The 14,231-nt window shown below is 34.0% G+C and overlaps 1 protein-coding gene across 4 annotated transcripts in view; it reads right to left on the bottom strand.

Annotated features, from left to right (window-relative positions):
• MEMO1 (mediator of cell motility 1) overlaps window positions 1–14,231 on the bottom strand; it is a 103,515-nt gene that overhangs the window by 38,704 nt on the left and 50,580 nt on the right. For all 4 annotated transcript variants that reach the window (XM_090281107.1, XM_090281105.1, XM_090281104.1 and 1 more), the window contains 3 exons: window positions 10,033–10,101; window positions 3,116–3,228; window positions 645–756 (listed from right to left, as the gene is read on the bottom strand). In XM_090281107.1, the coding sequence (XP_090137233.1) occupies window positions 645–756; window positions 3,116–3,228; window positions 10,033–10,101 (294 nt within the window). The remainder of the gene's footprint in view (window positions 1–644; window positions 757–3,115; window positions 3,229–10,032; window positions 10,102–14,231) is intronic.

Here is a 14,231-nt window from a genome sequence, read left to right on the forward strand (position 1 = left end):
CTTTCACTGTACCAAAATAGATTAATAACTACTATGTGACTGACCTTGTGCTAGGCACTGAGATATAAGTTGAGAACAAAATAGATATTGTCCCTGTCCTCACCCTTACTTATAGTCTATTGAGTACTCTGTCACCAGAAGACCTTAAGCAGATATCAAATAATAAGCTGTCAAGCATATTATGAAAAAGATTCATGTACTTTGCGTAAGGCTGAAATAAATGATCTCCAATATTGTTCCCAAATCTAAAATGTATTGCTTACTTAAGGCACCATACCGAAAAAGAATTGTTAAGATTAACAAATGTCTAAAGAGTAAAATAACAGGCAATCCAATACACACATACACACACATGTGGGTTTTAAAAAATATTTCCCCCAATAAACAACCAATTCAATTCAGATATTCAGCTTTCACAGGCAAACCATTCAAAACCAACGTCAATCCACATTAAGAAAATCCAACCTCAAATTTTTATTTCATTTCAAATAAAAAAATATTTTCCAGAACTATGAGAAAATAAATTTGTATTGTTTTAAGCCAAAAAAGCTTTTTAAATCTCCTTACCCTACTGATTAACTTACCCTAGTTAAAATAATTCCAAAGAAATTAATATCTATGATTTCTTATATTAATCAATATACCTTTCCATGGCTTTAGCTGTATAAGGCAAATGCATTTCAATACTGTGTTCATCTTCATCTGTCTGCAGAGACATGCGTTCAAACATTCCTGTCTTCCATAGTTCTCCGTAAACTAAAGAGATTTCAAAATATAGTAAAACAAATATATTAATGTATATCCTTATCCTGTGAAACTCCACCCAGTAACACAAAACTACATGTTTGGAAAGAGACAGAAGCACCAAAGCACCACATAATATTCTCCTTCATTTTTTTTCCTCCATTTTTTTTTAAACTAGCCCTTTACATACGAGAAAAAACTAATACATGTAAATAACTTACTCAACATTTTTATGTTACATAGTTATATAAGTAATAACTGAAATTTTTCATCAGCTCCTTTTACTGTGTTGAAAATCACCTCCAAGTCTAAGCCTTTCCTTAACTTTAATCAGCATGTTAACGAGAGCATAGTTGATTAGAACTCCTGCTGAAATATATAGAAACCATTGGCCTACATACTCATGAAGTTAATGATATAGTTTTTGATTTGCTTTGTTTTTTAATAAAATGTATAAGATTATTATTTCACACCTCAGGCTCTAGCTATAGTAAGAACAGAAAATTCCCACTAAGAATGCTACTTTTCTCAAAATTAAAAATAAAGCTTATGAGATAGAACAGAACATAAATTCACAACAGTACCATGCCATAAAAAATATTAAAATGATCTAATAACTTAGGCCCTTGTGATGAATTATACTTCAGTTGAATATTGTACAGCAAGAAAATTATGAAATTCAATATGCAAAAAAAGTGATGAGTGTCTTATCATAGACTGAACCAACATTTTTATAACTACATCAAAGAAAGGGGTGTCACCAATAAAAAAATAAAAAAATAAAAAAGAACTACAAATGATATGATGACTTTTTTTCTATAAAAATATACCTGATTAAAAATCTTACATTCCTCCTTTGGAAGGCTATCCAATAGTTTGTCCCCTAAAACCAATCCAGGGAGTAAGGCTAGTAATACTGCAGTTCCATTAATAATGTATATTCTAACAAACTGCAAATACTCCATGATACTTAAAACCCCAAATTATAAAAATTTAAGTCTGCCAGCCTGAGAACCACAGGGTCACTAGTTCAATTCCCAGTCAGGACACATGCCTGGATTGCGGACCAGGTCTCCAGTTGGGTGCGTGCAAGAGGCAACCACACGTTGATGTTTCTTTCCCTTTCCCTCTCTTCCCAACTCTCTAAAAATAAATAATCTTTAAAAACAATTTAGGCCTAAAAAAATAAGAATAAAAGAGGCGACATTTCCTTTATAAATGGTTTCTTTCACTCCACAGATGTATATTTAGCAAAATTTCTTGGAACAATAAGCATTCAACATATTTAAAATATAATCTGATGAACTGAAAGGATACACACCAAGTCCTTAAAGGTGGTTTCTGGGGGGAATGTACATTGAGTTTAGATGAGGAGTAAATTCTGTGTCGATTATTAATGATGAGTACACAAATATTTGTAACACTGTTTTCTGTACTATTCTGTGGTTTTTAAATTACACTCCCACATTTCTCCAAAAATACTATTCAAAGTCAAAAAGTTTTACTTTACACATTCAATATATAAAATGATACACAATTAAATAAAAATGTGATTTCTGAAAGCCTATGGAAAAAATAAATCAAAATAATACATTTTTTAAATGAATACATTTTATGTAGCACCTTTCTTTCAAGAGTTGCATAACTGCAGTCTCATTTTTTCCCATAAAACTCATCTGAGCGGAAATAAAGGCTTTATCATCATTATCTATTTACAGCGAGGAAAGTGATTTACATAGAGGTAGACTATCATGCCCAGAGTCTTTCATCAAGTTGTGATAGGCACAAATTTCTTGTCTCACGGTACAATGAGTACATAGTACTTTCTTGAATATAATGCAACCAGTACAGTCTGGAGACAAGTTGATCTGACAAATTTTTTTTTTTTGTGGCTAGCAGAAAAACTGTGGTTGTCTTTTAAGCATACAGATTTTTTTCTTTGTTTTTATTTTTTATCATTTTTATTGTTATTCTATTACAGTAGGTTAGTTAAAACAAATTTCATTTTTTTACCTGAGATATTATGTTTGATATTCATATATTTAATTTTTTAATTAACTTATAATTCCTATTAAAAACCTTTAGCTGTTTAAAAGCTATATGATTTCTAACCCTGACTGGTGTGGCTTAGTTGGCTGCGCTTTGTTCCGTAAGGCAAAATGTCACCAGTTTGAGTCCCAGTCAGGACACATGCCTGGGCTGCAGGTCAGTCACGTGCGAGAGATAACCAGTTGATGTTTATCTCAGACATGGATGTTTCTGTCCCTCTCTTTCTCCTTCCCTGCCTCTCTCTCTAAAAATTAGTAAATAAAATCTTTTAAAAATAAAAAATAAAACTGAAATAAAGGCTGTATGATCTCTATATACTTACTCTTTTGGTCAATACGAAGGTCATACAGAGGTGTCCTATATATATCCACACTGGAAAGTGCACATCGAGAGAGGGGCACATGATGAGAAGGCCCAAGGATGAAAATTCTCCGGCTAGGAGATACACAACAAAAACACAGAACAATTGCACTTCTACATAAACCTTATTGAATAAATTTAAAAATACGTAAAATTTTAAAACTACATGTAATACTGTTTTCCTTGTTGACTTCATTGCCTAATGTTATGTGTTAAATTCATATGTTGAAGTCTCACCCCCATTATCTCAAAATGTAGACGTATTTGAAGCAAAGGTCTTTAAAGAGGTGGTTAAGTTCAAAAGAGGCCATTAAGGGCAGGGCTGAATCCAATATGGGTGGTGTCCTTGTGAGAAGAGGAAGAGACACCAGGGGTGCCCCTGCACAGAGAGGGGACCATGTGAAGAGGCATCATGAGCACACCCATCTGAAAGCCAGGGAGAGAGGCCTCAGGAGAAGCCAACCCTGCCAGCACCTCAATCTCAAACATCTAGGCTCCAGAACTGTAAGAAAATAAACTTCTGGGGCTTCAGCTGCCTAGTCTGTGGTATTTCATTATGGCAGCCCTAGAAAACTAATACACCTACTAAAGATCTTCTCCTCAGTCAAATTAAGTTCATTTCTTTAACTCTGTCTTTTTGTTGAAAGGCCTTTAAAAGAACCATGTTCAACATCTAAAAATACCAATAACTGATTATCTACGGTAAACCAACCTGCTATGCTTACAATTCTCTCTGTATTCACAATGGCTAGAAAGTTTTCAATAACTACAGCAATTAAATTTTAACATTTCAGCTATTAAGATATTCTAACACATTCTAAACTCAACTTATAAGGTCTACCATAACTTTAATAAAAATCCATGCAAAATACCACTACTAAGAAGTATTCTGATAGTTATTTTCACATTTCTTCCAGGGTAGAGAAAAAGGGTATCTTATTGAGAATTCTGTGTAATAAGCCTTTCTGTTCCCATTCAAGTAGAAGTCATTCTCAAAAACAAAGAAACTTGATTGTGTTATTTGCACTATAGGCTAAAGAACTGGGCTAAACTGTACCTTAAATTTTTACAACCCTTTTATCTTGACATCAAGAGTAAAATTAACTTTCTTTCATTTTATCTCAAAGATCCCTACAATCTAAATTCTAAAACTATCCATTTTCTCTGTTCTCCCAGACTCATGTGAACAAAAGTTATATACAGCACACTCACACAAACTTACAGACCCAAAACACCAAAATACTGAGAAAGAAGGAAATACATGATTGGCTATGTACCTAGAAAATTAAAGACTACTCATTGTTCAATTAATGGATAAAGACTGATACATGAGCTAGTCCTTTTATATCAAAATCTTGCAGTCCAAAGGATGTGTGCTTTAGCAATATATTTATTTTGATAAAATTCTATAACAGCTAAAAAATTAAACTATTACCTGCTGTATGTTACTTGCTTTTTGGAGGGAGGGAGTGGGGGATAAGAAAGATAGACAAGGAAAAAGCAATTCTCAGTTCAGAGTCCCAAAACCTCCTCAAGACGTCACACATAGTAAACATCTAAGACAGCATCCACTGGCTATTTTTAGTCACGAACATAATCTCTTTTCCTGCCCTCCCCCACCCCCCACTGATAATACTTCTTGCCATCACTGTTATAATAACCCAGTAACTATTTCAGAAAGAAAAGATCAAATCCACAGATTCCTAAATGAACAAGAGACACCACTACGTTCTCCTATCTTAACAGCACGTAAATATCAACACATTTTTAAAAAATTAACATCTAATATGGGACATAGATAAAATGATTTGCCTAAGGACAAGTATTTATAAGAACAAGAATCAAATTTGAAAAAATGTCATTTTTATGCTTGAGGAATACATTTCTATGAAAAGAGAGAGGAGAGGGATAGAATATTTAAAACAAGAACATCCTGGGAAATCCAGGGTAAATAAATAAGAAAAAGCTTTTAAAATATCAATCTAAACTCAAGGTATAGATACATTTGATAGGTAAGTGTAACAAGGTTTTCACAGTGTCCGAAACAAAGACCCAAGTTCAGCTTCAAGAACCTAACTGCCTCCTCTAATACTATTTACCTTGCTTGCCTTTTTGTCAGACCCAGCCTACCTGAAAAAATGAAGACTGTTGGGAAAAAAGCCCTCTCCAGTCTGAATTACCCAACTGTATACCCAACAGATTCTTTCCAGTTTGGCAGAAACTCACCCAAGGCAATACAGTGAAGTTCCACATTTGGTTAAGAGATAACAGGAAAAAAAGAGGCTTAGGTCCCATCAACATTAAAACCCTTAAAAGTAATGTACCCCAAAACAAACCAAAAAAGGCTAGGAACCATTGAAGAAGAAAAAAAAGTGCATATTAAACCAGTAGTAATCACAAAATGGGTCTTTGTTAGCCCTATGCTAACAAAAAGAACATTAATAGTGTAAATAAAAGATAATGCATTTTTTTTTTTTGCTAGATTGCTAGATCCATAAACACCAAGGCCATAGAAATATTTTGGAGAGAAATAAGTAATAAGCGCATTAAAAGCAATGCCACGTTCTCTCCATTTAATAAATTTCAAGGTGCTTTGTCTTAAAGAAGTGACTTTTAAATATTAACATGCGATCACTGTTGTCACATATGTAAAAGAAACCTTTAATGTGAAACAATGGGGGAAAAAATCAGTAGGCATTCTCTTAAGAAATAAATGTGGTTCACATACAATACTTCCAGAGAATTCAAATTTGTGGATTTACTTAATTTGAGTGTCATTTGTGCACCCAATACATAAGTTACCTGAGTGTCTGCCCTCATAAATATTCAACTACTTATTTTAAACAATGTAACACAAGTAAAGTTATTTCATGGCAAGTACAGATATTTTAACTAAAGCATAAAATGTCATGTGGCCCCAAATAAGATTTCTTCTTACCCTCTTTTTCTGCCACACAAGACTTTCTGAAAGATATGAATCAAGTTACTGTCTAAGTATATCCTGAGTTTATTTTTAATTAAAGTTTTAGTAATAGGAAAAGACTCTGTAACTATAAATATGGAAAGAAGTTAACTAAATGTATCACTTTTAAAATTTCTTAAACAGCCAGCCAGAGTGCTATCTTTGAAGCATAAATTGGATCCTATCACTCTGCTTAAAAAGTCTTTCAATGGCTTTCCACAGTCAGGGGATAAAATCCAAGTCTTAAAATGTGTTCTAAAGTCTCAGTAATACAAAAAGCCCCTTTTTGTATTACTCCTCCCCTTTGATCCCAATACTTCATGTATGCGGGTCTTCTTTCAGTTCCCTGATGACACAAACAACTTTGCCTACTTCAAAGCCTCCACACATTCCTTTTGCTTGACTTAAAAAGCATTTCCTGTGAGATGCCTTCTCCAAGACTTTATCCACAGACCTAAACCACAATCTAAACCCAATCACCCTGTATCGCAGGAGTTCTCAAAGTCTGAACTGGGAATTCCTCAAGACCCTTTCAAGGGGTTCACAAAGTCAAAACCACTTTTATAGCAATAAAGGAAGTTACGTGCCTTTTCACTGAGATGACATCTGCACTCACAGTACAAAAGTGAGGCTGGGTAAACCCCTGGCACATTGGAACTACAACCACGGTAATGGAACCAGAATGTACTAGTAGTCATGTATTCTTCACCTTCACCCACACCAAGCTGTTTTGTTTTTTGTTTTTTTAAGGCCAGTTTCACTTAATTTTATTAAATCTTGAAATTTGAGCACAATTTTATAAAAATATTCTAACAAAATGCATTTAATTTTTGGTGATAAATGCATAAACACTTCTACTGTATACAGGAATATGTCTCACAGAAAAGCAGTGTGATTGTGAGTTGTGAGCTAAACTAGAGTTTTTTCCATAGAACACAATTTTTCTTTCAAAAACTGACTGTCAACAAATTATGGATATTTCAATTTAGGTAGTTGGCAAAAGTTCTCAATGAACAAAATGAGCCGACCACTTCAAAGAAAACACTTGGTATATTTGTTGCCAATGATAAAATTGAAGCTTTTAAGTAAGAATTATTAGACTTTTGCAAAACTTCTATCCCTGTGAGATTGACAGCTTCCCAATAGTCAAAAGATTTTTCTGATAAAACTCGTGGTGATATTAACACGTGATTTTCTGACACTGTATGTCAACATTTAAAAGATCTACATAATGCAATAAACAAACACTTTCCAAATGTTCCATGCAAAATGCTACAAAAATCATGCAAAGGTGGAAGATCTCTTCAAAGGGCAATACAGCACAAAAGATGACAATGGCTGACATGTAGAAAATGGATTAGTGTGAAAGGTTAAGAATGAAAGCTAATGGTATAGAACTTAACCTTTTCTCTTGGACTGTTTTTTATTATTTCTCTATACTTCTCATAGTTCCCAAAAGTATGTTCTTTCTCTGCTTTATCAAAGGACTCTGAAGACATTGCAAATTTCAGAGAGGCACACTTTCAAGAGAATACAAATATGTCAATTATTATTTTAACACTCAGACCTTCAGATTTATTTATTCAGTATTCAATAATTGTAGCTAATTAACAAAAATAAGCTGATTACATCATCATCCATCATTTGCCTCTCTTTTTACTAGTCTCAATCATATTCCCAGTCCTTGGTTCTCTTCCCTTTTTATTCTTTATGTTTTTCCTTCCAGTCTCATTTTCCATCAACTTCTTTAACACAAGTTTTCTACTTCTACCAATATTGGCTCTGTATATATCTATTCTGAGTCCAAATTAAATTTGGAGGTACCCTTCTAGCAAATATTGTCATCAATAAAGATTCTGTCAAATGGAAAAGATTTGGAAAAAGCTGCTACATGAACTAACCTTGATGATAGCTCATTTATAGGTCCAGGGTCAAATAAAGGAACCTTCTGAAAATATTTCCAATCTAATTCCAATTTGTTCTTACCCATGAAATAATTTAGTTAAAATTGTATATTGAACATGTATCAAGAAATATTTGTTAAAGACACCCCTCAAAACATCAAAAATGAGGCAGGGCAAACCAAATCCTCATCACTTTGGCAATATTATTATTTTATTAATTATTTAAAATTTTCTAAAAATAATTCTCAATAAAGATCAGGTACAACGGGCAGAGTACACTACATAAAAACAAAAAACAGCAGCTTTTTTATTTTAAAAATATTAAACAATTTTCTCAAAGGAAAAAGAGTAGGCTGTGGGTAAGATTTTCCTTTTAAACTCATGGCTGCTATGAGTTACTTCTTTTGAATGATTATGCTTCATCTCTAGTAGTACAGATGTACTACTATTACTAGTACTACTACTAACAACATTAAACAGAATTAAGGTGATTGATTTTATCTATTCATACAGTATGTATACAACTAGCAATACAAACTGGATCCTTATTCTGGTTCACATGCAATAAATTAAATAAAATGCTGGTGAGAAAATTAAGTAATTTGGGTGGCTATTTCCAGCAGAAATTTTTGAAAGTTCACATGTCTCTTATTTTAGAGAGTAGTATACTAAACTTTTAAAAGTTCACAAGTTTCTCATTTTAGACAGCAGTATACTACTCAGTCTCAATTTGCCAGATATTTTATAAAGCTAATTTCAAAGCTGTCATTAATTTATTAAACATTTATATGCTTCAAACACCATATAAGATACACTGTCAGATTCTGAAATAATTCAGGTAGCTTATCTTGTCAATGAGAAATTATTCTTCTTTCATTAACCACAACTTAACAAGTACAATAAAGAATTTTAAATTAGAAAGCGATTAAAATAGAAAATGTTCATCTCCAGGTTTTCGAAGAAAACTTTTAAACCAAAATATTTAACTGTTAGTGTTCCTGGGGGTGGCAGTGGGGCAGTTCTCCACATCCCCAACAAGCAGTTCTTGTACTCTGCCTGGGAATAGCAACAGATTCCATAGGTTATGAGATCAGCTCTACAGACTGCCCCCAAAACCTCCACTTCAGATGCCAGTCGGAAACCGAGGTTGTAACTTATACTTCTGACCAACTGGCTATAAATCAGAAGTTCCCATGACCCCCTCTTTGGGCTCAATTAATTTGCTAGAGCAGCTCACAGAACTCAAGAGAAACATTTTTTTTACAAAATCGCTTGTTTATTACAAAGGATATAGAACTCAGGAACAACCAGTTAGAAGAGATGCAAGATATAGGAAAGGTAGTGTAACTTCCACTCCCTCTCCAGGGCGCCACTCTCCCTTACATCAACCCAGAAATTCTCTGAATCCTGTTCTTTCGGGTTTTTATGGAGTCTTCATTACACAGTCATGACAGGTTAAACCATCGAGCACTGGCAACTGATTCAACCTCCAGGCCCTCCTTACTCCCCAGAGGTCAGGAGTGGGACTGAAAAGTTCCAACTATCTAATCACATGACTGGTTCTCCTGGCAACAAGCCCCTATCCTTAGGTGGGGTCCAAATCATTATACCTCTCCATAACAAGAGGCACCTTTATGATACTCAACACTTAAGGAATTCCAAGGGATTAGGGATCTGGGAGTCAGGAATTGTGGACTAAGACCAACTATATACATGAGAAATACATTTTGGTCATCTGAATGACAAAATATATATTTCTTATAAATCACAATACCACATTAACCTTCTAACATTTTCAGAACAAAACATTTTACCAACCTAAGAGTTCAGACAATTAAAAATAGTATTGAAGCTTTCTATAACCTATAAAAGATATCAAATTTATAAAGTCAAATTCCTGAGAGTATATAGTAACAATAAGTATGCAAAACAAATTAGTTCTGTGACAAAGCACTTATGATAGAATTCCCAACATTATTCCATAACAAAATGATCTCTAACTAGATTACTTACGTAATAGATGGATCCACTTGTTTGTAAGCATGAGCAGCACAAGACCCACAGTAAGTATATCCTGCATGGCTACAAAACAAAATATTTTTAAACTTAAGCATCAAATTCAAAAATCAAGATATTCTGAAAAATAAAATCCTTTGAAATAAATATAATAACTATGGTAAATATAACAATTGAGTGTATAGATTAAAAAGCAATGTATGAATAATGCAACCTCTAGACAATAATTGGAAACATAATTGTTCAGTGTTCTAATTTTTAATTTTAAAAAATATTTTGTAATATTTTTGGTCTGAAGGAAAGTTAAATTTGGAGATATCCAAGGCTTACATGAAGTTGCTAATGTACCACAAATGATATATGACTTTTTAACATTTCCTCTTCAATAGCATTAACAGACTATTACATAACAACGATAAGACTAAGAACAAGTCAAATGAGACCAAAACAAATACCCTACAACTAACAACTCACTTCCCTCTCTGTCTTTAGTAGTAAGAGAATGGACTTGGCCTTGTGTGTATTCTTTTCTCTCTCCCCTACACATCCCTTTCATCCTCTGGTCTCAGCATTAGACTGGGTCTCTTATCACCTATAAAACAACTGTTTCTGGATCTCATTTTTCTTTCTTGACTTGTTCAAGTTACATGAGTCTAGAAACATTTCTCTTAGTGCTTTCTTATTAGTGTGTGGCCAGTGGTATACTGGTAAATGTTTAACAACTGGCTCTGTAGGGGAAAAAAAATGAATACATGTACATATGTAAATAAGATTATAAATTTTACTTGATTAGAAAACTATGTACCATACACAATTTACAAATAATGTAAAATATATAATACTCTTTCCTTACTGCAAACTCCACATAGCCAATTGACTGTCCAAGAATGTTTTCACTGACTTAGCTTAACTCTTTTATTCATAGCCAAGAGATGGCTACAACTGGCAAGAGAGAAGCAATGAAGATGTCACTCATTCAACAATGACTTGAATGACTTCTATACCGATTCGATAATAGTTTTCAAATACTAGAAAGAATATTACCTTCCTCACTTTTTTGTGCTATCCGTAATGTAAAGGCTACAGACACAACATAATTTTAAGTTTAATTTGCATTATTAACCTTTCCCCATTACTTTCTTAAAATAGAAAATCAATAAAAAATAAACAAAACCCTGATTTGCTGCAATTTGCCAATTAATGTGGAGTAAATCATTCCCCACCATGGCCAATTTCAAGATGCCCAGTAACCTGAAAAGACAAAACACAGTATTGGAGAAAATATTTATAAAGCATATACCTGATAAAGGATTTATATCCAAATACATCAAAAATCTCAAAACAAACAACCCAGTACTTAAAAAGAGGTAACTGTTTTGGCAAGATGAAGAATTCTGAAGATTGGTTGGACCACAATGTGAAAGTACTTAACTGTTCATGTAAATGGTTAAGAATGATTAATATGGTATATTTTGTTATGTGTATTATACCACAATTTTAAAAAAATTAATAGGAAAATATGTGAACAGGTACTTTATCGAAGAGTATATTGGTATGGCAAATAAGCACATAAAAGAATGTACACCATCATTTAGTCATTAAGGAAAGGCAAATTAAAACTAAAATGAGAGCCCTGGCCAGGTAGGTCAGTTGGCTGGAGCATCATCCTGATATGCCAAGGTTATAGGTTTGATCCCCAGTCAGGGCACATACAAGAATCAACCAATGAATGCATAAGTAAGTGGAACAACAAAAATTGATATAGATACCTTTCTCAAATCAATAAAAAAAATTTAATTTAAAAACTAAAATGAGGTACCACTGAACACCCACTAGAATAGCTAAAATTAAAAAGACTGACCATATCAATTATGGCAAGGGTGTAGAACTGAAACTCAACTTGTACTTGTGGAAATGGAAAACTGTGGCAATTTCTTAAAAAGTTCAACATACTCCTGCCTTATGATCCAAGCCATTATACTCCTAAAAAAAAGTGGGGGAGGGATGTGTCCACCATAAAAAGATTTGTACACAAATGTTCATCCCTGTTTTATTTGCAATGGCCAAAAACTGGAAACAACTGAATGATCCTCAAAAGGCGAATGGATAAACTAACTGAGATATAGCCATACAAAAGAACATTCTTTTGCAATAGAAAGGAATGAACTCCTGACACATTCACAATAATTATGCTTAAAAATGGTAAGTCAATAAAGAAATATGCAGAGTGAGAGGAGCCAGACAGAAAAAGTTCATACTATATGATTTCATTTAAATAACTCTAGAAAATAAAAACTAATCTATAGTAAAAGAAAATATATCAGTGGTTGTGGAAAGAGAATTACAAAAGGGCACAAGAAAACTTTTGAGAATGGTGAGTATGTTCATTATCTTAATTGTGGGGATAGTTTCATAGGTGTATACATATTTCAAACTTATCAAATTGTATACTTTACATATATACACCTGTATGTTAACCATACTACAATGAAGCTCTGTTTTTAAAATGACCCTCATCTCAACTAGCTTAAGATGTGAATGTAGAGATTCACATTAGTCAATCATAGCAATACAAGATAGCAATGTGCGTAATTGGGAGTTCAGTTACATAAGCACACTGAAATCACCAAGGGCTTTACTGGTTAAATTAATGGTAATCACTCTATCCAAGGGAGCCTATTAAGTTACTCGATGTAATAATAACTCTCACAAAAAGGTTCTAATCTTAGCCAGAAGGAAATGGACGTTGTTCTATGGCTCAGCAAATACAGTTCTGCTATAATCCTGCACTAATCTTGATACTCTAACTTAATCAGGGACTCTATTTTATCTGATATGTCCCCAATCTTCCAGGGCTTGAGACCCCACTACTGACTGCTTCAGAACCCTAACACCTGTTCCTGATCTTAACATTACTGGCTCCCCTTCTCAATTCAAAACTATGCTATCTTGCCTGGCCATTAGGACCTGAAAAACCACCCAATCCATTCGGCTGTGCTCCAGTCTGCCTTAAACCCAAAATCTCAGATTTTACATTGCTTTGTTCTCACTTGTCACTCATCCCATCCTTCCACTTCCCATCCTTAAACCTTAAACTGGTCCTTCCATCCTAGATTTGCTTTACAGACTTTAGTTCCCATTTCTCATTCTTGAATTTAAAGGCTCTGATCCCCATACTCTGACCTCTAAATCAACCTGTCTTTCTAGTCTGTTCCTAACCAAGCTAAGTTCTTAAACATCAGAAAGGCATCTTAGCTTAGAAGCACTGGATTCTTGAAGTATGGGAAGGGCAGAAGTAGTAATAGAAGGGCAAGGGCACAAAGGAAAGGCATAAAGGCTGAAGAAAGAACATGAGCAAATGTCCAAGTGTATGATGTAGATGAGAAAATATGAGACTGGCCTGAGTGGAACAAGATAGTAATGCTAAGCCAGAGTCAGACAGAGTCTGGGCTTGATAACACAAGTTACTGAAACACTGCTGTATGCTCCTGAGCAGGGGAGTGACAATTTTAAATTTTTATTAGTCTAGTACTGAAAAACATGAGCACAAAGGACACATTAGAAGCAGGAGGTGCTAAGCAAAGCTCTCTTGGAAACTGTGGCATGAGGTAATAATGTCATGGTCTAGAATGGTGTCAGTAGCAGCAGGAATGAGAACTGAATGCTGTAGAGTCTATAAAGAAAAATTGACATAGCTTAGTGACCAAGTAGCTATACTATAGGAGGAAAGTTATGATAATGATAACAACTAACATTTACTGACTGCTTACTATGCATCAGGCACTCTTCTGTGTAACTCAAAGCATTAAACTCACTTAATCCTCACACTAAGACTATGAGATAGAAATTATCATTTTTCTCATTTTAGAGATGAAGAACTAAAAGAGAAAGGTTAAGAAACTTGCTCAGAGTCACAGATATTTAGTCACTCCAGGACTTAAAGCCAGGCACTAGAGCTCCAGAAGCCATTCTTGACCACCATAAGAAACCTTCGGATGTTTGGAGGAATAAGGGAAGGAGTCATCATGGAGCAGGAAAGCTGAGCCTAAAACCTGGAGGAACACATGCGGAATCCTACATCCTATAAGGCTACAAGGAAGGACGACAGGTTTGAAAACATAACTGAGGTATATGTTTTATAAAAGAACTCAGTTCATGATTTCAGTCTTTCTGAAGTTGAAGACTTAAAAGTCTAC

The sequence above is a fragment of the Furipterus horrens genome, unplaced genomic scaffold, assembly GCF_987537825.1.
Source record: "Furipterus horrens unplaced genomic scaffold, mFurHor1.1.pri manual_scaffold_6, whole genome shotgun sequence".
In the NCBI taxonomy this organism is placed as follows: Eukaryota; Metazoa; Chordata; class Mammalia; order Chiroptera; family Furipteridae; genus Furipterus; species Furipterus horrens.